This window comes from Pseudoliparis swirei, chromosome 4, assembly GCF_029220125.1.
Source record: "Pseudoliparis swirei isolate HS2019 ecotype Mariana Trench chromosome 4, NWPU_hadal_v1, whole genome shotgun sequence".
NCBI lineage: Eukaryota > Metazoa > Chordata > Actinopteri > Perciformes > Liparidae > Pseudoliparis > Pseudoliparis swirei.
This window is the reverse complement of record NC_079391.1, coordinates 6,169,202-6,196,369: the sequence shown is the minus strand read 5'-3', so window position 1 is coordinate 6,196,369 and position 27,168 is coordinate 6,169,202. Positions and strand designations below refer to the sequence as shown.

The following is a 27,168-nucleotide window of genomic DNA, read 5'->3' as shown; positions in this document are numbered from 1 at the left end:
ACTGTGTATCAAGCAAACTTGCCACTTTTGAGAGATGAGCCGTACTTAGCTCAGTTCCCAGCGGTGACGTCTCTTATGCGAATATTCACAACGCTTTAGTTGCGTGAGTTTACTCGCTTGACTATTTGTGGTATATTTGCGTCATTCGCTTAATTCGCGCCTTAGAGGAGGCGGGGCTTATTGAGTGACCGCTACAATAAACTCATCTTGGTGAAGGACTTTTATGCTGCGTTCACACCAAAAGCGTTGAAAATATTCTCGTGAGTTTACTCGCTTGACTATTTGTGGCTTTTCGCGTCACTCGTTCCATTCACGCCTGAGAGGGGGCGGGGCTTATCTCTGTGGCTTTACTCCATGGAAACAGTTATCATTCCCTCCATCCACCATGGAAGAAGTAAACACTAGATCTACTTTTTACTTGTTGAGGACATCCCACAAACATCGGAACATCTAACCCTTGTGTCTGGGTTCATAACATTAATATCATAATTATATATATATATATATATGACATCACCGGTGGGCTCACACAGCTCGGAGACTTTCACCGACAATTCTCAACGCTTTTGTTGTGAACGCAGCATTATTAAACCACGAGGTCGGCTTCACTTAGTTCTGTCGCCATTCAGTTCGACACGCCGACGGTCACGTGGTCGGATAGTTATTTGCGCTGCTGTTCTCCACATGCGTGTCACCGCTTCTGTGTTCGTCCCTCTCCCAATTATTTTTTCTCATCTTGTAATTATGCAACAATCTGGCGCCTCGGCTACAACCTCTTTAGCGAAGATGTGCCGGCAGGTGCAGAGCCGCGTGCTCGGCTGTTTCTGTTAGTTTACATAGAAAACAGGAATTGAGGAAGAAGCCGCATGAATAAAACACAAATGTTAAAACCCGCAGCCGCACGATGAGAAAACAGCACTGTGGCGTTTATATATTAGATGACCATGGCCTTTTGACCAATTATCTTCTCCCTCTACCACCCTGTAGTTCCCTCGCAGCTACACCTTCTGCCGAACCAATCAAATAAGCCTTTTTTTTTGTTAAAGCCATCCAGCTTGTTTTGCTGCACTTATTTTCTTCCCTCCTTCCACGCAGCCCAATCAGTTTTCAAGGTTCTCCTAATTATTTTGTTTATGCATTCAAAGAAGACCCTCTCGCTCGGGGAAAGTAAAGTGGAAAGCGAGTGGGGAAAAGAGCTGTTGTTGCTCGGGCGTTTCCCCTCCCCGTTACAGATGTAATTGATTGAGCTCTCTATTTGGAGGAAATCTGCGAGACGCAAAGAGAGAAACGGCGGGAAATTTATTTGGGTTTTTCTTGTATGCACATGTTTTGGAGCCATGCTGCATCTTCAAGTGAAGCGACGGGGAGCGAATCCCACGGATTCTTGAGTGACCGCGACAATAAACTCATTCTGGTGAAGGACTTTAATGCTGCGTTCACACCAAAAGCGTTGAAAATATTCACCGGAGTTTACATGCTTGGGTATTTGTGGCTTTTCGCGTCACTCGCTTCATTCGTGCCGTAGAGGGGGCGGGGCTTATCTCTGTGGCTTTACTCCATGGAAACAGTTATCATTCCCTCCATCCACCACGGAATAAATAACCACTAGATCTACTTTATGGTTGTTGAGGACATCCCACAAACATCGGAACATATAACGCTCTCGTGTCTGGGTTCAAAACATTAATATAATATATATATACACACACATGCATGTATACACACACACACATATATATATATACATGTACTGTATATATATACAGGACTGTCTCAGAAAATTAGAATATTGTGATAAAGTTCTTTATTTTCTGTAATGCAATTAAAAAAACAAAAATGTCATGCATTCTGGATTCATTACAAATCAACTGAAATATTGCAAGCCTTTTATTCTTTTAATATTGCTGATTATGGCTTACAGCTTAAGAAAACTCTAAAATCCTATCTCATAAAATTTGAATATTTCCTCAGACCAAGTTACAAAAGATTTATAACAGCAAAACAAAATCAAACATTTGAAAATATGTTTCCAGGTGTTTCGAGTTAATTAGGCGATTCAAGTGATTTGTTTAATACCCTACTAGTATACTTTTTCATGATATTCTAATATTTAGAGATAGGATATTTGAGTTTTCTTAAGCTGTAAGCCATAATCAGCAATATTAAAAGAATAAAAGGCTTGCAATATTTCAGTTGATTTGTAATGAATCCAGAATGCATGACATTTTTGTTTTTTTAATTGCATTACAGAAAATAAAGAACTTTATCACAATATTCTAAATTTCTGAGACAGTCCTGTATATATGTATATATACTGTATATACATATATATGTATATATACTGTATATACATATATGTACATAGATATACATACATATATATATGTACATGTATATATATATGTACATGTGTATATATCTATATATTTACATATATATATATATATACATCTATATATATACTGTATATATACACACATACTCGCGTCTGTGTGTTGACTTTGCGAACGCAGCTTCAGGACTTCTACATCTCCGCTGTCTGTGATCAAACTGCCCGGGTGAACTGGAGATATTACTCCGCGGTCACGCTTCTCCGTGTCCACGGCAACGGACAGGTTATCGGTATCTGCTCCGTGAATTTTGTGTTTGATGCTTCAAACCGACGGCGCCGTTGGCTGTTAATGGCCACGCCTCCAGATTAAAACACAGGTAATGGATTGGCCCCAGCAGGGCGAGAAGACAGCGCTCCCCATCTTTCATTGACTCGGAACACATAAAGGGTGGTGTGAGGTTTGTGTGTTTACACACACACACACGTGTGACAGCGGGTCCTGCCGGTTCATCCCGGTAAAGACTCCGTTGACACTGCAGCGCGTCGGTGATGACAGATGGAGGTCGGCGAGTGAGCCCAGTCATGTGTATGTGGCCCCCCTCTATGTATGCACCTGCTCTACGGGTATATGAGCGGGCAGCATCATATTCAAACGTACATTCACACCCGAGCCTGAATGTGACTGGGACGACTTGAGGGTTCAAGTGCCTTGCTCAGGGGCTAGGTGGCAGATGGCGTGGTAAATAACTCCATGTCTGACTGCTGCTACAGTACAGACGTAAAGTTTTGTTATAGTTCTTAATATCTTAACCCTCCCGTTATGTTCGTTTCTTACATACAGCCGTGATGTTCCCGGGTCAATTTGACCCGGTTAATGTTGAATCACCCAAAAGTGGTCAGAAACCAAAAAAATCCTAACAACTATAGTTTGTAGCTCATCACCAATGTCATCACTAACAATTCAAACAGTTTTTAGTGAAATTGAGTGAATCACCCCTCCATAGATCAGAGTTCAATCAGGAGAACTCACTCATTTTAATGAAAAATACTGTACATGTTCAAACTATTTTTTAAGTTAAAGACTGTCCCACATTTACAAAGAAAGAACTGCTCTTAACGTGACACCTCTGGCACCTCTGACCTCTTTTAGCCACCACTTTCACTGCCGGGTCAAATTGACCCGAACATTATCTCTGTTATATAAACCTGCAGGGGGGGGGTTGCAAATACATGATTTTTTTTTTTTTTTTACGTTGATTACAATAAATAAGGTAAGCAGAAGAAGTTTTGTACAGAAAAATTATTTACAAATATTCTTCATAGATTTTCAAACTTTGAAATGGGTCAATTTTACCCGCAACATAACAGGAGGGTTAATTATATGTTGTTCAAATGTTCGTTGTTTTTGTTGTTGTTAGCTGTTTTGCACTATATTACTTTATTATATTATTACTACAATCATTTTATGTTGGACATGAGAGAAATGTACTTTCAATCCTCTGTATGTTTGATCAACTAGAATAAGTGTAAATAAAGATGACTTTTACCTTGAAAATATTGCTTTATGTGTGAGCCCGTCCAACAGCCCATTCACAATTTTTTTTTTTTTTTTTTACATTTAACTCAAATGATCCTTTATTAATGTTGCAGTGCAAATCCCCCCAGACACGATTATACAGCGAGCATTTTGACGATCATATTTAAAATCAAACTTTACAAAGGGGCCAAAAGTCTGCCATTCAATCAATAAAATCAGTCGTGCGAGTTGTTTTTTGTTGTTGTTTTTCGGAGCTGCACAAGTTTGGTTGTTTGTTTGCTCTTTTCCTCCTCGTATTCCACACGGGGAACGCTGGATTTTGATTAGCCGGGCGCCTCGGTACACCGCTGTAATTAGGCTGTCACTCAAAACCAGATGGCTGGTGGCTGAGACGGGGAAGTCGCCCGGAAAGTTGTTCAGACTACTCTGCTGTTCAGCTTTTGTTGTTGTTGTTATAAATGATAATGGGATAAGAATGCAACTTCTAAATAGTAAATACTTAATCCTGATGGATTATTCCACCTACCTGCATATGTTATCTCCGCTGGTTATTACTCCGTTTGTCCTTTTCAAAGCGAGTGCCATATAATTCATTCATTTGACCAGTGTGAGCATATTCAATGTATCATCATCACTTTTATTTAGATTGAAAAAAATAATAATAATCTTTATTACTTGCTGTCGTGATGATGCTGCGGTAAAAATCACTCATCATGTATTCATTTAATTTGAATGTGTTATTTATGGCGCTGTATTTTCCTCTCATTAGACATACTGCATGTCATTAACAGAATTGTCACCCAGCGTCCGTCTGTCTCTTTTGTTTTTTCACCCCCAAACAGATCGTGTTTGAAGGAATCCGAGGCGCGGGCTTCGAGGGAGACATCGCCGTCGACGACGTGTCCATCACCGTGGGGAAGTGCAAGCAGAGGAACACCGTCGCCAGCGCAGGTAAGACAGGTAAGATAGACGTGACCCCCCCAGAGGAGAAACTCAGAGGCAAATGTGATGAACTGCTGCCACACGCGCACACACACACACACACACACACACACACACATTGTTTGTATATACAGTTTATTTTGTATTATTATTTAAATTGATTTAACCAGGAAAGGCCTCATTGAGATTAAAAAGCTCCTTTACAAGACAGCCAGTAGCACATTAAACAAAGTTTCAGACATAAAATATAAAACAGTGACATAAAAATTTAAAATTAAAATAAATATTTTTTCGATCACATCATGGGTAAAAAACAAAATTTAGACTCGGTTGCATTCGGGGCTGAAATAAGGGAAGCAATATGAATTTTTTTTTAATGGCTAAAAAATGTTGATAGCTTTTTTGTTTTCATCAAAAATGCCAACTAAGCATTTTCAGCTAAGAGGCTGAAAGTTTGAACTGAATTGATTTAAAGTGAGACTAAATAAATAAAGCAGAAAATGGAATATATGGAAGAGAAAGAGAGCTAAACTTCATCTTTAGCGTTCAGGAGGTGTGGGAAAAGAGAAGTGTGGGCTGTACGGTGACGAGTGGGCATCACATGAAGCCTCGTCATCTTTAGCTGTCCCTCCTCTTCCTCTCCATTTACTTCACATCCCCCTTCACTCTCCGCCCTGGACGTTTTCCACACCACCGCCCACTGCCTCCTCCACACCCTCCATTATTACATCGCGTGTCCTCCCCTCTCACCTTGTGTTCTCTACACGCCACACGGAAAAGTAATGGTTCTGAAACGGTTCTTTAAAAGGCTTTGGGGTTCTACGAAGAACCATCACCTACTGAAGAACCATTTTTTTTCATTTGAGGCACCAGTATAGGTTCTTTGAAGAACTCTTTAAGGAAATGGTTCTTTAAAGAACCCTGGTTTGAAAGGTTCTTTGTGGAACCAGATATGGTGCCTTAAAGAACCATTTTTTGAAGGTTCTTTGAGACACCTTTACAGGTCCTTTGAAGAACTCTTTAAGGAAATGGTTCTTTAAAGAACCCTAGTTTGAAAGGTTCTTTGTGGAACCAGAAATGTTGCCTTAAAAAAACATTTTTGAAGGTTCTTTTAAACACCTTTACAGGTTCTTTGAAGAACTCTTGAAGGAAATGGTTCTTTAAAGAACCCTAGTTTGAAAGGTTCTTTGTGGAACCAGAAATGGTGCCTTAAAAAACATTTGTGAAGGTTCTTTTAAACACCTTTACAGGTTCTTTGAAGAACTCTTTAAGGAAATGGTTCTTTAAAGAACCCTAGTTTGAAAGGTTCTTTGTGGAACCAGAAATGGTGCCTTAAAAAACCATTTTTGAAGGTTCTTTTAAACACCTTTACAGGTTCTTTGAAGAACTCTTTAAGGAATTGTTATTTAAAGAACCCTGGTTTGAAAGGTTCTTTGTGGAACCAGAAATGGTTCTTCTATGGCATCACTCTGAAGAACCATTTTCGGTTCCAGGTGGCACCTTCATCTTTACGTGTGCATCCACCCTCCATTATCCCGGATGCCGCTCCGCTGCTCTTGATCCTGGAAATGTTCTGTTGTTCAGCCTTTTGGAGAGAAAGTGTGTCATCGTACGGATGTTGAGAGCCAATGAGAACGAGGGAGGGGAGGATGAGAGAGACGGGAACCTCTGTGCAGCGACGGGGAAACAATGACACACCTGCACCATCAGACGGCGGCGGAGCGTCAGTCCACCGGGAGATGTGGTTTCACTCCATAAACTGACCACAATTCCTCCACACGCCTCATGCGGACGTGCTCGACGAGTCGAAATAAGAATAGAGAAATACAACGACGCGACTTGTAAATGTTGCCGGTGGAGTCAACGGTGAGCCGGAGAGAATAACAAGTCCGTTACGGGAGGAGTGCATGTCCACGTGAGACTCACATAGCCTAAAGGGTAAGGGTGTGCAGAGGAGACAGAGACAGAGGAAAGGTCAGAGAGCGACCAAAAGGTGTGTGTGTGTGTGTGTGTGTGTGTGTGTGTGTGTGACACGGGTGCTAGAACTAAAAGAAGAAAGAGAATATGATCTTAATACCTGCCAGCAGTTTAGCTGTAGTAAGAGCTGCCCTCTGCCAGCCACACACACACACACATCATTAAAGTCTCCTAATAGCCTTCAGTTTGCACCGTTCTCTTCGTGCACACTGCCATTGCTGTTCACTCTCAACCAATCAGAACGCTGTATTTCATCTACCCGAAGTATAATAATGTTCTTTACTCTGATCGAGCACATAACTGATCTTTTAATAGTAGTCATGACGATTAAATTTGACTCTGTTATTTGAGCATTAGTGACTGTATACTGGACTCACAGGTAGTATTACCATTAATCAGTTTGAGTAATTGTAGTGTACTTTTTTTTTTATGCATCACAAACATGATACACGACTCTAAATGGTTGACCTCTGTATATGTACAGCAGAAAACACCCTAAATGTGTTTATCACTCTTGGAAAGGAGATTTTTTATCTCAATAAGGCTTCTCATGGCTGAATATTTTTTTTAAATGAATAGAGACCCACTTCTAGAAAACGCATGTAACATATAATCCACATGCAATCGATGCATAAACATCATGTCATACGACAAGAAGGATGTAAAGCAGCAACATGTGAGGACAACCAGCACGATGGAGTTCACTTGTTCTGTTGTCGGGACCGACGACAGGAAACACATCAGAGGCCTGGAAACGCCACGAAGCAGCAGAAAGACGAGAGAGTGAATTATACACATCCCCCCCCCCCCCCAAACCCCCCCCCCGGTTGTGATACGTCTGCTTGTGTGCTCATGCGAAGCCATTGGACGGATGGGGTGAATAATGAATGGAGGTGTAAACAGGAAAAGGAAAGCTCTGGAGCGCAGCTCGCCGAGTGTGTGTGCATATGTAGCGTGTGTGCCGCAGGTTTTGTGCAGGCAGAAACATGCAGTGGCAGATGGGTACTATACTAATAATAATACTACTACTAATAATAATAAGAGTCTCTGCCACTGAAAGAAACGCACATGCATGTGTCTTGAGTTCAGATTACAGTCCACCATGGAGTTTAAGTATGATGATGATTGGAGAAATATTCCATTCAGATATGAGACAGATGTGCACACAGAGGTTGAGTCAGGTACTAAATGCACATTATATTGCATATTTGTAATTAGTGAAGTAATTCGTAAAATTAAAAAAATCGAATTTGCAAAATAAATCAGTGAAAACTGATTCTGTGTTCATTTGCATATAAATCTGGAGGCAAAGAAACAACATTTTGTTGTATTATTTGAAATCCGAGACTCTTAACCAAGCACGTTTGAGCAGATTTTTGGTTGAATTCAGGTAAAGACGCCGGAATGCATTCTGGAAAACATGATTGCACTTTGTATTAGTTTTAATTAGCTTGTAATTTATGAAGTTGTCCATGTGAACAATGAGCAGCCCACCAAATAAAAAGAAGAGAAGATGAGAAATTTAAAATATTGCACAAAAATGGACACGTGTGTAAAACGTGTTTTTCTCTTTGTCTGCATTTTATATCTTCATCATTCACAGACTTCAAACATGTAAGACTTCATGATTGCACATGTTTTCAAAAGCAATCAGGTCAGATTATGGTTAAACATTATTTTTTGTAATCTCTTGTAACCGGTTTCTACCCAACCGTGGCACAGGGTACACACACACACACACACACATTATGACATTCTCACACACATTTGCGTCGGGTTACCTACATGCACACACTGCTCTCCTGCGGTCCTCCACAGATGAAGGATGTTTTCCTCTCACTTGCTGCATCACTCACAGACATCCACCTGGCTCAGGTGTGTTCAGAGAGAAGATGGTGGAAAAGGAGCCTGTTTAACTTTGACTGTATTTTCTTTCCACCATTTTAGGAGTTCCCTTCTTCACCTCTTTGTTACTCTTCTTTCACTGTGCAAAAGCAGAACTAATACAACGTAACTCTCTACTTGCTTCCTTTCTTCTTCTTTGTTACACATTAACAGCTCGGATGACAGTGGTCATTTGAAATGTTTACCTGTGATTGTTTGGATGATAACATTTTTAATTTAGGTTTTTAGACTCAGATTGATGTGAGTGGATTTAGATGCCTCTGCTCGGTCTGCACTGTGAAATACACGGAACCCCCGCACACACACATATGCAAATAGCCCATATATGAGCCTCACAGGTACACATACAAGGTGAGTATACTCACATAGGTGTAGGTGTGTGTGTGTGTGTGTGTGGTGAAAGCTGTGACAGCCGATAGTTGTGATATTGGGGTCAGAGGTCAGATTGGATACTCTCAGTAATCATTATCTGTGTAACTCCATTTTAATTCCCCAATCAAACACATAGATGTATAATATATGGAACTTCGTCATTCACACGTAATGACTAACACACACATTCCTGCTCTTTTTCAACACCTTGTGTGATAAGAAAGTCAGACAGAGATGTAAAACACCATGCTCCAATTCAATCTCTTGCCACCAAATATAATATAGGAGTGTGTGTGTGTGTGTGCTACGTGCGTATCAAAGCTTTATTGGAAATATCGATTTCCTGCAAGGAGGACGGACCCTTGATGTGAAATCACACTGATCTTTTTCATACAGGACCTGATTTTTATTTATGAAACTCTGTCGTCGAGCAGTACGCACATGTAATGTGCGTCTTAACGCTGCTGTGTGTAGATGAGAGAGTGCATCGTAGGAATGAGAGAGTGCATTGTAGGGATGCAAAAAGAAGAGAGTACATTTTTGCTGAGTTTACAAGTGAGATTACAACAAATTAAGAATAAATAGCACCTCTGTGATGATGTCATGCGTCTAACTGGCAGGTTACTCTTAACAGTAATAAACAATACATTCACACCACATTGAAGACGTGTGTACTGCATCCTAAAAACTGCATGAATAAATAATAACAACCTGCTGGGCGGAGGAATAAAATCGAAGAAAAACAATCCATCACATATTGCCGATGATGACATCAATTGTAACTTTTCTTTTTTCTCATTAAAATCTCAAAGCTGTCAGTGTAAGATCTGGATGTTGAATCTCTGTTTCCCTTCCTCGTTGACTCATCCTCCCCCTCGTTCTCTTCTTCCATTTCCGCTCAACTCATTTCTCCCCCCCCCCCCCCGACAGCCTCTCACGTGAATCAGAAAACACAGATCCGGTTTTCTACAATGCTTCTCAAAGATAACTAAACTTTCCTCCACACCGGGGGGTTTGCACAGGGCTCTGCTGTCGGCCTCAGGCGGAGAGACCGCCGCAGGCCGAAGCCATAAATGTCTATATGCAGTTTCCCACTTGGCCTGCGGTGAACGTAATGCAGAGCGTAACCTTTTTATTTATGACAGTTTAAAAATGACATTTAACGCTTACACCTTTTACTATTACTGGATTTCGAAAGGGGGATAAAAGTATTTTTTACTTTCAATTTGTAGTGATATTGTTAAGAAAATTGGTCAAAACCTTTCTATTAAATGTACACATGTTTTGGAATTTGAATTAATTGCTTGCTAATTTATAACACCTGTCCACGGGAAGCTTTAAAAAAACAGTGTGACGCATTTCTGGGTTTGTTTTAAGCACAAATGGATTATGAAACTAGTTTTTTTCGTTAGCTTAGAAAGACAGACAGCTTCTGATGTCTAGCATTGCTTTGTTTCTGCTTCAATTCAGTTTATTTTACATCGCACAAATTATGAATTTGCCTCAGTGGGTTTTACAATCTGGACACACACAACATCCTGTAGCCCAAAACGAACAGACCAATCACTGGCTCATGAGAGGATGCTTACGGTCTTCGCGGTTCCGTGAGCCTTCGGAGTTCTCTGAAACTGAGCTAACGGGAGCTGCAGAGTGCCAAGCCGCGACACCGAGAGGCGCCGTGTGACGTCCTTTGGCCTCTAAAGTAGTGTTAATATGAGGAAGATGGCCTTTCAGCTCGGGGACAGCGTCACCAGTGATGCACTTGGCGTTACTCGTCTTGGAAATGAAAGAGTGAGGAACGGGCTTTTCATACGGTGGCAGTCTGCAACCAAACCTCTAAAATAAGAACATTTATCCACAAACATACAACATACGGGTGTCTACTGGGTTATTAGGCAATAATGTAATATCTCAATTAAAACATTAACGGTTCTCCATAGTTTTTTCATGAGTAACATAGAAGTGAAAATATGTTTTGTTCCATGAGAAAATTCAAATCTAAATTTGCTAAATGGCCGGAAATGGCCGCTTTGACACGTTTAGTTTTCTCACTTTTTCAAAGTCAAACTTTGCAGGGATGTTATCACATTTTAATAGGATTTGTGAGAGTTTTAAACTTTTCAACTGCCTCATTCCAAACATATAATCGTCCTGGAAGTGCTTTTTCAATTCAGACCTGACATTTTATACTTTTTCTGTGTGCCATCTTCATTTACTCTTAACCAGTAACATACATACTCTACACACACACACACACATTATGACATTCTCACACACATTTGCGTCGGGTTACCTACATGCACACACTGCTCTCCTGCGGTCCTCCACAGATGAAGGATGTTTTCCTCTCACTTGCTGCATCACTCACAGACATCCACCTGGCTCAGGTGTGTTCAGAGAGAAGATGGTGGAAAAGGAGCCTGTTTAACTTTGACTGTATTTTCTTTCCACCATTTTAGAGTTCCTTCTTCACCTCTTTGTTACTCTTCTTTCACTGTGCAAAAGCAGAACTAATACAACGTAACTCTCTACTTGCTTCCTTTCTTCTTCTTTGTTACACATTAACAGCTCGGATGACAGTGGTCATTTGAAATGTTTACCTGTGATTGTTTGGATGATAACATTTTTAATTTAGGTTTTTAGACTCAGATTGATGTGAGTGGATTTAGATGCCTCTGCTCGGTCTGCACTGTGAAATACGGAACCCCGCACACACATGCAAATAGCCCATATATGAGCCTCACAGGTACACATACAAGGTGAGTATACTCACATAGGTGTGTGTGTGTGTGTGTGGTGAAGCTGTGACAGCCGATAGTTGTGATATTGGGGTCAGAGGTCAGATTGGATACTCTCAGTAATCATTATCTGTGTAACTCATTTTAATTCCCCAATCAAACACATAGATGTATAATATATGGAACTTCGTCATTCACACGTAATGACTAACACACATTCCTGCTCTTTTTCAACACCTTGTGTGATAAGAAAGTCAGACAGAGATGTAAAACACCATGCTCCAATTCAATCTCTTGCCACCAAATATAATATAGGAGTGTGTGTGTGTGTGCTACGTGCGTATCAAAGCTTTATTGGAAATATCGATTTCCTGCAAGGAGGACGGACCCTTGATGTGAAATCACACTGATCTTTTTCATACAGGACCTGATTTTTATTTATGAAACTCTGTCGAGCAGTACGCACATGTAATGTGCGTCTTAACGCTGCTGTGTGTAGATGAGAGAGTGCATCGTAGGAATGAGAGAGTGCATTGTAGGGATGCAAAAAGAAGAGAGTACATTTTTGCTGAGTTTACAAGTGAGATTACAACAAATTAAGAATAAATAGCACCTCTGTGATGATGTCATGCGTCTAACTGGCAGGTTACTCTTAACAGTAATAAACAATACATTCACACCACATTGAAGACGTGTGTACTGCATCCTAAAAACTGCATGAATAAATAATAACAACCTGCTGGGCGGAGGAAAAAATCGAAGAAAAACAATCCATCACATATTGCCGATGATGACATCAATTGTAACTTTTCTTTTTTCTCATTAAAATCTCAAAGCTGTCACAGTGTAAGATCTGGATGTTGAATCTCTGTTTCCCTTCCTCGTTGACTCATCCTCCCCTCGTTCTCTTCTTCCATTTCCGCTCAACTCATTTCTCCCCGACAGCCTCTCACGTGAATCAGAAAACACAGATCCGGTTTCTACAATGCTTCTCAAAGATAACTAAACTTTCCTCCACACGGGGTTTGCACAGGGCTCTGCTGTCGGCCTCAGGCGGAGAGACCGCCGCAGGAAGCCATAAATGTCTATATGCAGTTTCCCACTTGGCCTGCGGTGAACGTAATGCAGAGCTTAACCTTTTATTTATGACAGTTTAAAATGACATTTAACACTTACACCTTTTACTATTACTGTATTTCGAAAGGGGGATAAAAGTATTTTTTACTTTCAATTTGTAGTGATATTGTTAAGAAAATTGGTCAAAACCTTTCTATTAAATGTACACATGTTTTGGAATTTGAATTAATTGCTTGCTAATTTATAACACCTGTCCACGGGAAGCTTTAAAAAAAACATTGTGAAGCATTTCTGGGTTTGTTTTAAGCAGAAATGGATTATGAAACTAGTTTTTTTCGTTAGCTTAGAAAGACAGACAGCTTCTGATGTCTAGCATTGCTTTGTTTCTGCTTCAATTCAGTTTATTTTACATCGCACAAATTATGAATTTGCCTCAGTGGGTTTTACAATCTGGACACACACAACATCCTGTAGCCCAAAACGAACAGACCAATCACTGGCTCATGAGAGGATGCTTACGGTCTTCGCGGTTCCCGTAGCCCTTCCGGAGTTCTCTGAAACTGAGCTAACGGGAGCTGCAGAGTGCCAAGCCGCGACACCGAGAGGCGCCGTGTGACGTCCTTTGGCCTCTAAAGTAGTGTTAATATGAGGAAGATGGCCTTTCAGCTCGGGGACAGCGTCACCAGTGATGCACTTGGCGTTACTCGTCTTGGAAATGAAAGAGTGAGGAACGGGCTTTTCATACGGCGGCAGTCTGCAACCAAACCTCTAAAATAAGAACATTTATCCACAAACATACAACATACGGGTGTCTACTGGGTTATTAGGCAATAATGTAATATCTCAATTAAAACATTAACGGTTCTCCATAGTTTTTTTCATGAGTAACATAGAAGTGAAAATATGTTTTGTTCCATGAGAAAATTCAAATCTAAATTTGCTAAATGGCCGACGAAATGGCCGCTTTGACACGTTTTAGTTTTCTCACTTTTTTCAAAGTCAAACTTTGCAGGGATGTTATCACATTTTAATAGGATTTGTGAGAGTTTTAAACTTTTCAACTGCCTCATTCCAAACATATAATCGTCCTGGAAGTGCTTTTTTTCAATTCAGACCTGACATTTTTATACTTTTTCTGTGTGCCATCTTCATTTACTCTTAACCAGTAACATACATACTGATATCTACACATCTGAACAAAAGAAGACATGTTTAAAAAGGTAAAAATGTTTTTAAAAAATGAAAGTAGCCCTAGTGGTTGCAGAGATACAGCCTTTTTAGTTTGGGTATGCCATTTTCGGAGTACAGGCCTAAAAAAAGCTTGGTGCTTAAAAGGTTAAACAGAGAAGGCTGATGATGCAATGCAACACTTAGTGTGTTTGGTGTCTTGCAAAAGCCGCATGTCGACATATATAAAACTAGGTGCTGACATTCAGAGCAAAAGGAATTTCTTCCCCCACGACTCTCAACTCGGCTGAGTCAGCAACTCCAACAGCGCCGGCATTTCAAACGGCAGCAGAGGTGCCGACGGAGGTGACGGCGTTTACCCGAGTAAAGTGGGCTCTCGGCTCCGCCGCCACGCCGTCACCGGCTGTGATCGCCGCGTTAGCTCAGTGCGGCGCGGGCGGCTATTAGCCGGTCAGTCGGACACACGCTCACATGCACAAATGTGCCCTTCTCGGCATTCGTGGCTCCGAGAGCGGCTCAGGCCGACATTACGCCGCTGTGTCGTTACACGGACGATGAAGAGTTGTTTCGTGCTATTTTAGTTCTCCAAGTGTCGAACAGGGAACCTTTAACATATTATGTTTCTCATGTGACACCGCTGTGACCTCAGTTTTTTTCATACATTTTATTGTTTGGTTATACAGTGAGTTATATAGTGTAGAATAAGTTAGTCATCTTCACTATTCTTAACTTTGGAATAAGCATTTTTAAAGTTATGAATAAGTATTTTTACAAGTACGTGTGTGTAAAAATAGCGAGACAACTGTGTACTCTTTTTTTGTTGTCTGTTTCCATAGTTCTGATTGGTGGATCGGACTCGCACCCATTGGCCAGCTGGCTGACCCTTGGCCTCTCCTGCGTCCTGCCGCTGCTCTGCAGATGATGAGCACTTCCTGCTCCACCACCTGTCAGAAGTGACAGACAGCTGCCCTTACTCGCCCCTCAATACTTCTCTCTCTTCCTTACCTGTATCCCCCGTCTGTCCTTCTCAACTCATCCACTGCATCCTCCTTCCTTAGACAAGTGGTCACACAAAGTCTTCGTCTAGTTTCTTCTCCTCTGCTTTCTTTCAACATCCCCCCCCCCTCCCCCCCATACACGCAATATAACCAACTGACACACACACTTAGTGATCTTTAAGCTTGAACTTCTCAATTTCTATTCATTTGATTGGATTCACATGGTCACATGTCAGCGTCTCACTCTGTCCCCCCTTTGTCCTCGCCTTCATCGCCCTTCTTCATTTACACGTGGACCCCTCTTGCGTATCTCCACACCCTCATACCGGCGATCCCCCAATTCCCCCAGACACCGACGTGTCGGACACTCAACCAAAGATGACAAAGGACCTGAGGGAATAAAACAAAGGGAACATGGGATTCCAGGACGAAAGTAAAAGAGAGAGAGAGAGAGAAAGTGGGTAAAATCCTTATTTTTTTTCCACAAAGACCGTCTGCCTTTCAATCCCAACTTTTTGGGGCTACGGGAGCAACTGAATGACAAAGAGACACACGAAGAAGAACTGCTCGATGAGTGAACGAATAAACACATGAATAAACAAAGGAATACTGAGTAAAGGACGCAGCAGGGAAAGAGAAGTGCGTGCTCCTGGTAGCCCCTCTGCTCGCCACAAGAGACAAACCTCAGTGCGGAATATACGTGTACATTTATCTCTCTATATATTAAATATCAAAAAGTTTAAACTAAAATACGACGAGGACGGCGGAGGACTTTACAAAGTGAAATGAAAAAGAAGCACAATGTTTATACAACCTCTGCTGTTCCTTTTGGTTTGATTCTACTTATGATGTGATGTTGCAGTTTGTCAGACCTATTCGGTGGTTTTTTTGTGCTTTTCTTGTTTTGTTTAAGGGTCAAACGGCAATGGGTACAATACAGTATTATATTAATATTTATGAGAAGGAAGAGAAGATGATTTGTGATCCAGAACCTGAGCAGGAGGATAGAAAGGAGAGGACGACCCAAAGCCACCTGGATAGAAACCTCAACTTTTCCACACACACACACACACGTACACACTGTTTTCCTTGATGACATCACAGCCATGCCCTCAGCTCTGCCTCAAATACACGTCTCGCCCGTGGATGACACATTCATAAGGAAAACCATGGGTTGGTAGATGCAACTTTCACATTTCTGATCACAAAATTCTCATCACTGGACTTCGTGACTCGGATTTATCAACCGCAACAGAATATCTGGACCACGTCTCAATAATTAGGAGAAGAAGAAAGAGCCGTGGAGGGAGTGCATTTGAATTATTCTCTCTCCACATGCGATTGAATGTCGCGTATGAATATTTCTCATACACTTATTTCACATGAAGTGAAAGATGGAAAAAGATTGTCAGTATCTGGCGGGTGTGCAGCGTGGATTGCATCTCAGATTCTCTGTCATCGTCTATTTTAGCGTTAATGTAAACTTCTTTTTTTCATAATCATATAGATATGATTGTTAAAGTTCAGCAATACTCATATCTAGAGATCTATATACACACACAATAGTTTATGATTGCGTTTGAGATGGCGGAAACGCCTTCTGGTCCAAAAGCACATCGTAATGGGTATTTCTCATCATCGTTTAGTTTTTCTTATTAATAATAACTGAAGCTGTAGCTGTGTTAGTCATTCAGTGGGCAGTTAGCATGTTTGCATTTTGCTGCATCATGCTTCAACTTATCTGTCGTAAGCTCCAGTAACGTGTATCATAATCATAATAATCTGCTATATTACCATGTGCATTACATGTGAAACACCTTATGTACTTCTGTCCGTGTCATGTCACGTTGATTTCATTCATTGCACTTCTTTTTCTTTTCTTTTTGTGGTCGGTACAAATTGTATTATTGATTTTTAAAATAATTATAAATAGTACATAACATGCAGAAATAATGTGCCTATTTGACTTACCCAGTCGGCTGTGAGTGGCAATTTCTATGTTTAGCTGTCATAGCTGTTGACTACAGTGTGTGTGTGTGTGTGTGTGTGTGGAACATCACGCTGTGTCGTTGCACACAAAGCTGCGTGAGGCATGTTGGACTCATCTCTGAAGCTCCACTAGTGTAGTATAAGAATATGGAAGCCATGCATTTAAAAGCCTAAGCAAACTCTCCATATTCCCGTGTCTTCGCTTCACCTCTGTCAATATGAATCGAGTGCACCTGATGGCAGGTTGCACTCTGAATGATGATATCTATTTGAGTTGTTTTCACCATTTGAGTGACATGCTTTCCTGTGATGTAGCTTGGTCAATCTGCAAATCATCTACTTTAAAAAGCTAAGCTGAACATGTTTTTCATTTTTATGTCTTCAACATGCCTGTCTTTCCCTGAAAAAACACAACTGTGCAGCAAAAAAAAAGTGTATTTAGGCATTCCTCGCAACACCTCCCATTCCACCTGCTTATTTGGCTACATGTGGTATTTATATCAGCTTAAGTTGTACAGTATCATACGCATTATTCAACTCTAAAGCCCATATCATAATAAATACAATTCAGAAATATCATCAGGCATTACTGTGTAAGACATTTAATTGTGCTTATTGTCAAACCATCCCTCATACTGCCCCATATTTCAATGGCGCCGTGTGACATGTGACGGCTGCAGGTCAACAGACGGAATACTGTGGACATCTTAAGATGCTTTCTCTTTCACCTTTGTTCTATTTCCCAAAATGACACGAACAAAAAAAAAAACTTTGGTTGTGTTTTTAGCTTTGTTTGACATTTTATAGCTCGAGTTCAAAGTGAAAGATGTTGCATTATTTCACCAACGCAAGAACAGAATATCAAAGCATAATATAAAGCGACCCATTGCTAATCTTTTCCTATTATCACTGTGTTGACCGTTTACGCAAAAGATTGTCTTCTTTTCTTTTTACCAATGAGTATTAAAGTATGTGGCAATATTGCAAGGTGGGAAATTAACTGGTACTTAATCCATTGACTCCCGCCTGACAGAGCAACATTTTTTTCCTAAACATGATTCTGAATTTTGATTGGCTCACTACAGCTGAGTCATGATAAGCAGAGCTTGAGTCCCAGGATGACCGTCCTCAAGAGAACGTGGATCAAGCATTTGTCATGTTCTTTTGTTTCGCTTCAAACCATTTTGAATACGGTTACAATATTTAACGATGTGTAATCACACCTGTAGCAACACTTAATTTAGCTTGTGTCCGTAACTCGGACAAAAGTGAGGTTTGTGTATATCTTCTATAATAAAACCCCATGCTGAAGGCATATCACTTATAATTCAATTCATATGTAATTTCAGTAAAATAAAATAAAAAACAGAATCATGTGTCATTTGTTTCAAAATAAAATCTGTGAATGAAACTAATTTAAAAAAGCAAAGAAATAAAAAAAATGTCAATAATATCTTTCTGAGGTGACATACCCAACAAACAAATATCTCAAATGTGTAGATCACAACTTTAATTTTAACAGAAATTTAATTAATTTGACTGATATGTTTTAAGAGGTTGAAAACAAAACACTGCAGTGTATTGTGATGGATTGTCGAAAAAAAAGAAGAAAAAAAATACTGAAGGGACCAGATTTCATTTACAGATGATTTAAAATCCAGTTTTAAATGATGTTAATGAATATAATGTAAAAGTGAAATATATTGTCTGGTACATGAGAAAAGTAGAAGTTTCATATGTATTTACTCTGAACCAGTAACATATATACTAATATTTACACATCTGAACAAAAGCTCACGTGTTGCCTTTATTATAACCCCAACATTATTCAAATAGATGTTGTGGTTCTATTTCATCCTTCCTGACCGCCAGAGGCGGTGCTTAGCACTGGATATCTTCCGTCTTGCGCATAGCAGGTCGAGTATTAATAACAACAAAGTCACCTGTGACCTCGGATGACCCGCCCACCGGGTATAAGTTCCGGTGTCATCCCGAGATCAGTTCTTTTTCATCTTCTCGCAAGCAGGCATCAGCTAAGGCTGAAGTTTAACTGCAGCTCGTCGCGGGGAGCCTTGTGACCAAATGGTCGGAGTTGCGATCCGTCGCCCTCCAGAGGCAGCGACGAGCTCTCCTCCTCGGAGGAGGACGTTGCTTTCACGGCGGTCCGTCGAGGCGGACCGAGAACGCACGAGTCTTTTCGGTCTTCACCAGAGCGCCTTCACCGCGAAGCTTCAATCGGGTGAGATCGAATACAATTGTTGCCTATGACGGCATATCCCACAGGAGCAGAGCTCGTTCCTGCTAACTGTGTGCTAACGGGAGCACGTCCGCTCGGTGCTGCTACACCGGCGCGACCGGCTCTCTGTAGCGATTGGGATAGCGTGTGTTGACTTTGGTAGCATTGCCGCCGTGCATAGCTAGCAGAGTGTGTCCACTCAGGCTAACGGAGCCTACGCTAAATCCGACAGCTACCTCCTGTTCCACAGGACCTCGACCCAAGTAGTGGAGCGCTCTCGCTCAGGCTACTGGTGGGCGATTACAGCGCTAACGAGAGCGTCCGCTCGTTGCGGCTGGATGCCACTGCTACACTGCTACCAGCTTCCAGTGAGCAGAGCGTCCCGCTCATTCTCGCTAACCAACCTTTAACCTGGAACATACATCGCATCAAATGTTCTCTTTCCTCGGGCTCATCTCATCTCGCTCTCACCACGGCTTCACATTCACCACCACAAGCGGACACCGACGGGACCCACTATCGGACATGAATATGTTATGTCGGCAACAGACATGTATCCCATACGCTGTGGTGGTTGTGGTGCTACTAACAACAAGGCAAAAAACCTCATGCATGCTTAACTTCAACACATGCTTAACAAGCTACCAGAGAAAGAAGACGCCACTCAGACTGCGCCACGCCTATCCAAGGAGCTACGCGCGCTGTCCTCCCTCCGTTAGGGAAATCAATGCATGCCGCCATTTTTCTGCATTTCCGGAGTATAAACAAAGGATCACATGAAAGCCGAGTGACGACAGAACGATGCGGTGGGCGTGGATCCGAGGGCCAGCTAGACGCCTGATGATTCACGTCGACTGACCAACCCCAATCCAGTGACACCAGTCTCAGCTGACGTCAGGAAGTAGCAATGAGCTCACGCCAGCCGGTAACGGATATAGCCGCCCCAAAAAGCCAGGGGTCTCCAGGATCCAAAAAGCCCCCGTGATAGATAGATCCGTGAAGCCAGCTGCCGGCGCATTGCTGCCTAACTGAGGCCCCATCCGCGCACCGCACGATGGAGGTACAGCGGTCTGGAATCATGGACTGGGGAGTAACGACACAAAGAGGGAGGCAGGCATAGAGACAGAGTGGAATCACAGACGGAGCAGCGACACCCAGGAATCACAGCAGGCCACGGACTATCACAGGACCACTAGGAACTCATTGAGGCATGTGGCACTGACGACCTTAGCTGACGCACCACGACTTGAACCTCGCAATTTTAGAGGTTAGCCCGCTGCTAGCAACAACAGCTGCTTGATGCAACACACACAGTCTAGACCGCTAAAGCATGAGTTGAGTGCCTGGGATGAACACACACACCTGTGACCGAGCAGGGTGTGAGGAGTGACTGTTGGGGTGGCTCAGAGGAGTGCTGCACCAGGAGATGGCATATCCAGATCCAATACTCAGACCTCAGCAACCAGCTACCTCCAGTGTTCACCACAATGGTCCTCCTCTGTAATATCTATCCGCGGTCCGCGCCTGTGCGTGGACAGCCCATTGTGTAAGTGCCTAAGAATGCTTCTCCAGTACAAGAATGTTCACCCACCGTGGCCATGACCGGATACCCATCTGGGCCTCACCGGCCTCATGATGATTCCTGAGAGGTGCATGACCTTCAAACAGATCGCTTGCAGCCTGTTTATTTCAACTGCACACCACACGGATGATGCTGTCTCCCAGGTACTGCACACCACACTCTCTCATCTGCCTACACAGAGGGGCTATGTGGAGCCTGTGGGGCATTGATTATACTTCAGCCCACAATTACTTCAGCTTGACGCACCATAGTCCCTCCACTGCTGGGACCCCCTGTGCCTGTGTGCTCCACACTGACTTGTCAGCCGGGCCAGACACTCCTGGGTCAGCAGCCACAGGTCTCACTCCCAACACTCACCATCCCCTACCCTGAACACATGCGTCCCCCCAGCTGCTACCTCAGCCCCCTGACTACACTCCTGTACACATCCAGGTCCAGCATCACAGTTGGTCAACACTGATCCGAACACGATGGTAGGGCGGGCCTTACAACGACGATAGGGTTGCCTACCGACCTGGGTGCTGACATGTTGCTGTCACTGAATGACAATCACCCCACCATCATCACCAAAACTAAGGAGCTGAGGATGACAGAGGGAGGCCAACAACAGGGACCCACGGGACTATCGTGGATTAACGGGACTAATGGAGAGACTGGCGGGCAATACTACCGAGGAGATGACACCGAGGATCCACATGGTCAACAAACACATACAGCAAGTGAGAAAGGCAAGGCACCTCACAGGCAGCAGAGGCAGCTGAGGAAATCAGAGGATCCTTCAGTCCTTCTACTCTGAGTTGCTGAGAGAGTTGTTCCAAGCAGGAAGCAAGGAAGCCTGGCTTGCTGCCTGCTCCGCCTAGACCAGGGTAGAGCTCTCAGAGAGAGCTGAGACATGACTATTGAACACCAACTACCCTCCCACCCAGGAATACACCAGGACCCAGGAGGTGCAGAACCAGAGGGCGCAGGATCATGAAGGATCCCACCCCAACAACAGACTGTTTGCTGTTGTTGCGTCAGGGGCAGGCCCGTAGTCACACTGTGAGAGGAGAGAGAGAGACGGAGAGTTTTCTCAGGGCCATCAGATTGTGAACGAACCTCACCCAGGACCCCCCAGACCCACACACACGCCTCCTCCCTCACACACACACACACACACACACACACACACACTGTAACACATTATTGTGTTGTTTTTATTTGTAAATATGTACTTGTACTTGTTGCACATTCCTGCTGAGCATTGCCACTTTTCATTTCACACCACGTGTGTGTATGTATGTGACAAAAACAACATCTTGAATCTTGAATGAATCTTGACGGGGGGACGGACGGAGCTATAATAAATATAAATCGACACTGATGCATACCTCCATGACATCATCGCTTGTTTGTTGCAGCAGAGCGTCTCCACTCAGGCTAACTAATGCCACGCTAAGGCTGACAGCTACCAGACGAGTGAAGTGTGTCCTCACTCTCTCACTAGACATGCTGGGTTCTGACCCGTGTTCACGGGATCAGCGTCTACAGTAGCGCAGAGCTCTCGCTCAGGCTTACTGGGAGGCACCAGTAAGTACAGTTGCCATACTAGTGGAGAGGGTCCTCGAAGACTCCCTCTCTCTAAGAGAGAGGCTGTTCTCTAGACCGCTTTCTAAACTGTCTCCACGGAACCCGTTTCCACAGTAACAGAGTGCTCTCGCTTAAGTTTACTGATAGGACACCAGTGATCACAGCTACTGTATTGAAGAGGTGTCCTCGCTCTAGACGGACTGTCTCTGTCCTGCTCGACAGGACCTGGGCCACAGTAGCGGAGTGCTACTGCTGCGACCCCCAGCAGCTACAGCTACTGTACTAGCGAGGCCAGCGTCCGCGCTCTACCCTCGCTAGACGGGCTGTCTCCGTCCTGCTCCACAGGACCTGGGCCACAGTAGCAGAGTGCTACTGCTGCGACCCCCAGCAGCTACAGCTACTGTACGAGTGAGGGCAGCGTTACGCTCTCCCTCACTAGACAGGCTGTCTCTGTCCTGCTCCACAGGACCTGCGCTGCAGTAGCAGAGTGCGCTCGCTCCTGCTAGGACCCCAACAGACAGGTCAGGTCAGCTCCAGGCCAGCCGACCAGTTGCAGCCGGCCAGGAGCAGGGCTCCCCTAGCAGTGCAATCGGGCAGGCTAGCTTATAGAGTAGGTCTGCTGACCGCAGAACTAGCTCAGATAAGTCGCCACCCTAGTGCAGGGAGGACTGAAGCATCAGATCCACCCACGGCTGATCCATTCCCAAAGGAGGACATCCCAGTGGTAGCCCCTTGTAGGGGGCAGTCGACGACCCCATCGGGTTCGTCATTCGCAGGGCACAGGAACTGCTGGATATACAGCAGCCGGAACCCCACGCACGCTAGTGCATTCCTCAGGGGCATTCCGGCCCTGCCACCTTTTCAGTCTCCTCCAGAGACTATCTGAGGTTACCATCTTACGATAGATCACCGAACCCGGCGTCCATGCAGGATATGGCCAAATGTGGCCTTCGTCCCATGCCATCCATTGAGCTGACTATCGCATCCATCGGTTGTTCCCCAAGGGGACTCCGAGGCCGGATGACCGGTGCCCTCGAGCCCAGTCGGTTCTCAGGTGACCATTTTACCGTGCTTACTACACGGCAACTCCCCCTCATATGTCATACTTGACTACAGCCTCAGTGATGCTTCGCTGCAGGCATGTGCACTTACGTCGCGAGAACCTGGGCGCCTAATGCTCTCCAGGGTTCAGACCAGCTGTTTGGCCGGCGCAGGCACCCTTGTGGGAGGCATGTAGGAACAACCTCCCTACTGTCCCAGTGAAATCAGGGGACCTGCTCTACAGGCGCAGTAGCGCTATCTGCCTCAGGCATGGCCAGCAAAAAATCCATTGTCAGCGCCCAATCCCTGTGCTCGCTCAACAATGGATGGGCCAATGGCGTTTCGGCCTCACAATGGATTCGGCCAATCACGGCGCCGCAGGGCAAACCGGCCAAATCTCGCGGCAAGCGGCCAAATCTCGCGGCAAGTCTCGCGAAGGTTGGTACGACGTACGCAACGTACACTTCAACAATGGATGGGCCAATGGTGCGTCGGCCTCACAATGGATTCAGCCAATCGTTACGCCGCACAAGATCACGAACACGGCTACGCATGACATTGGACGTAAGCTCTTTTCTACAACGAAGACAACGTGTCAACCGTAAGTTATCCTACTTTATTATTCGTTAGCCGCCGCCGTAAATGTTACATCTAGGTTGTTAACTTTTTTCTCCGCCCGCCGGTGTCACATCACGTTACAGGCACAGCGAGCGAATGCTCCGAGATCGCGTTACCTACATTGTAATAACGAGTGTTGGACAACGGTATAGCAGTCAGTGGTAGCTAGCGCAAGCATAACAACTCGTCCGTGACATGGCACGGTTTTATTCTCTTCTCCATTAGTAATACACTGTGTATCTACATGAAGTCATTGGTTGCCATTTGTACATTCGCATAACGAGCTAAGGCTCGCAAGATCGCGAGCGTCAACGCAAGTCGTGTAATAATAAGTGTATAATATTAACGTGACCTGCAAAAATGTCCGGAAACGGCCATGGATAAATACGACTGTAATGCACCGAGTGAAAACACGCAAACGTCCAAGTATAGACAGCAGATGTACATGGTTAATTTATAAAGACTCTTATAATATATCTTCATTTTATATATAGCGTTAAAGGAAACAGAGTCATAGTTTATTACTGGTATTTAACAACTGGTACAGACTTATTATAGAAACAGTATAATTACACAGTATAATTGTGAATAATGTGTATCCATATATATATATTTATATGTATTGATATGATTACATGTGTAAATACCATGTTTCAATAACCGACAACATGTTATCAGTGTAGTTTGCTTAACTAACAGTTGCTGTGTCTGTGTTACTGTACTCATAAATATGCACTAATTCAGCAAGCACAGCACACCATGGTTATGGCTATATTTAGATATTATCGTTGTTTCAATGTTCTCTTTAGATGAGCACAAAACCAAAGAGCCACAAGGCTATGAGCGATAAGGAGTGGATGGCAAGGCTGAGGGCGTTTGCCAGCTCTGGGGTTTGGCCTTCTGGAGGAGGCAACAGACCAGCCCCAAGGCAGAAGAAGTGGTTCGCCTTCTATCAGAAGGTAAAGTATAACACAATAATGACCGTTTACATATTAGTGTCATTAGTATACCACACACTTGATTTATTGACTTGACTTATTCGCAGATAATGTCATTAAGACCTCGTACACTGAGTGACTCACTCCAGGCTAAATATCAAATGTTACCATTTCAGATTGAGAAATGCCCCATGCAGGCCCGTGGACAGACCACGCTCTTTGGAGGGTCCATGGCCGCCATGGCCTGTGATTGTGGCTTCCACGGCGTTATGGTGATTTGTTTAATAATGATGTCTCTTTATTGTTCATCTTGCATTGCATGTCTGTTACAAAGCTGTTATGCTGTTGTTGTTACAATATTCTGCTGTTGTTCCACAGTCCGTGGCCTCAGCCTCAGCACCAGCACCTGCTCCTGCTCCAGCTCCAGCACCAGCACCTGCTCCAGCACCTGCTCCAGCACCTGCTCCAGCACCAGCACCTGCTCCAGCACCAGCACCTGCTCCAGCACCTGCTCCAGCAGCTCTTGCTGCTACTGAAATGTCCGTGGCCTCAGTCTCAGCACCAGCAGCAGCTGCAGCACCTCGTGCTGCTTCTGAACAGTCCGTGGACTTAGCGCGGCCTTTTCTGCGACCTGTTCTAAGTGTGTCAATGGTGAATATATTTTTTGGGAATTCAAGTTTAGAATGAATTATTTTGTATGTGTTGCATCTTCAAATTCACTCTGATTCTTCTTTCAGTTTTCGAAATCACGCTTTGGTGGGTCAAAGTCGGCCTCACTAAAGCCACATTTAGTGGCTAGGAGGACCCCCAGCCCTTCTCCTCCTCCTCCTCCTCCTTTCATATCCTCTGTGAGGACACCCAGCAGCCCTGCGCCTCCTTCATCTCCTGGTATGTCCTCTGTGAGGACACCCAGCAGCCCTGCGCCTCCTTCATCCCCTGGTATGTCCTCTGTGAGGACACCCAGCCCTACTGGGAACTATGGCGTTGCTGAAGATGCTGTGAGTACAGTGCAGCTTACTGGATTGGTCTTGCTTTATTTTAAGTCATATTTTGTGTTGCCTTTATTTATGCATGGACGTAATTATCATTTGTTGTCATCGTCTTCCAAACAGGGTGAGCCTGGAGGAGTTCAGCTCGCCGCTGCTGGGGCTGCAGCTTCATTCTGGTTGCCGTCGGAGATGAGAAAGACCCTCCCTGTGCAGGACCAGAGGTGGATTGCCAACACCCTCTTTCCCTCCGGCAAACTGCGGACAGATTTGAAGCTGTGGTATGAGCCCCCTGGCCCGGCCCTCATCTACCATCAGACTCCAACACCCGACCGCTTTTTTACACACTCACTGATGGTGTGGATGCCCTACCGCCTGTGGAAGGTGAGGGTGTTCTGCCCAGATTGTGGGAAGCAGCTGACGGGCTCCGGTGTCCACAAGAGGTCGAGGAAGGTCCTGGACATCGACAGGTATTACCTGATGGTGACGGAGACACTCAAGTGTAATGTGTGCTCCAAACAATACCTGTCGACGAGTCAGACTGTCCGGAACCAGCTAGACCTGCCACACCAACAGCTGTTTCGACTGATCCTGACCCAAAAGTGAGTAAAGCAGTTTTGAAACCGCCTCCCTTGAACATGTAACTAATCACTGCAACAAAGGAAAATAAATACTTTTTTGTCAAATGTATTTGTAAATTCATAAATACAGGTGCATATTAGAATAGTGTTACACTTGGTGCTATATGTTTATTCTACACTGTCCCTGTATTTAAATAGCCAAACAAATAAATAAAATGAAATGTGCATTTCAGGTATGCTTGTGACATCCGTGTCATTCGGCTGCTTCGGGACCGGACTCTCGGCAACAGTCCAGCACGGCTGGCAAGGCAGCTGAAGGAGAACCATGGGGAGGAATGGCTGAACCGGTTAGCACACTATGCTGGGGAGTGTGCTGACTTTGTGGAGCGGCCCAGTCTCCTTCCAGTGGTCTGCCAGGAGCCCCCAGAGCCCATCGACATCCCCACCAGTCGCTGGCTGCTGTCTGTGTACGGCAGGGACATCCTCTGCCGCATCGACCACATTAGGGCCAGCATCACATCCACATTTGGGTCTATCTTAAAGATGGACTCAACCAAAAAGG

The 27,168-nt window shown here is 43.9% G+C and overlaps 1 protein-coding gene and 1 long non-coding RNA gene across 2 annotated transcripts in view; both read left to right on the top strand.

Annotated features, from left to right (window-relative positions):
* LOC130192352 (MAM domain-containing glycosylphosphatidylinositol anchor protein 1) overlaps positions 1-17,634 on the top strand; it is a 198,739-nt gene extending 181,105 nt beyond the window's left edge. The window contains exons 17-18 of the mRNA XM_056412270.1: positions 4,712-4,820; positions 14,905-17,634. Coding sequence (XP_056268245.1) covers positions 4,712-4,820; positions 14,905-14,990 — 195 coding nt within the window. The 3' untranslated portion in view covers positions 14,991-17,634. The remainder of the gene's footprint in view (positions 1-4,711; positions 4,821-14,904) is intronic.
* Positions 17,635-23,741: 6,107 nt separating this feature from the next.
* Positions 23,742-25,294, top strand: LOC130193263 (uncharacterized). The gene is made up of 3 exons (XR_008831530.1): positions 23,742-24,084; positions 24,911-25,060; positions 25,216-25,294. It is a non-coding gene; the product is annotated as an uncharacterized LOC130193263 (long non-coding RNA).
* Positions 25,295-27,168: the final 1,874 nt, after the last annotated feature.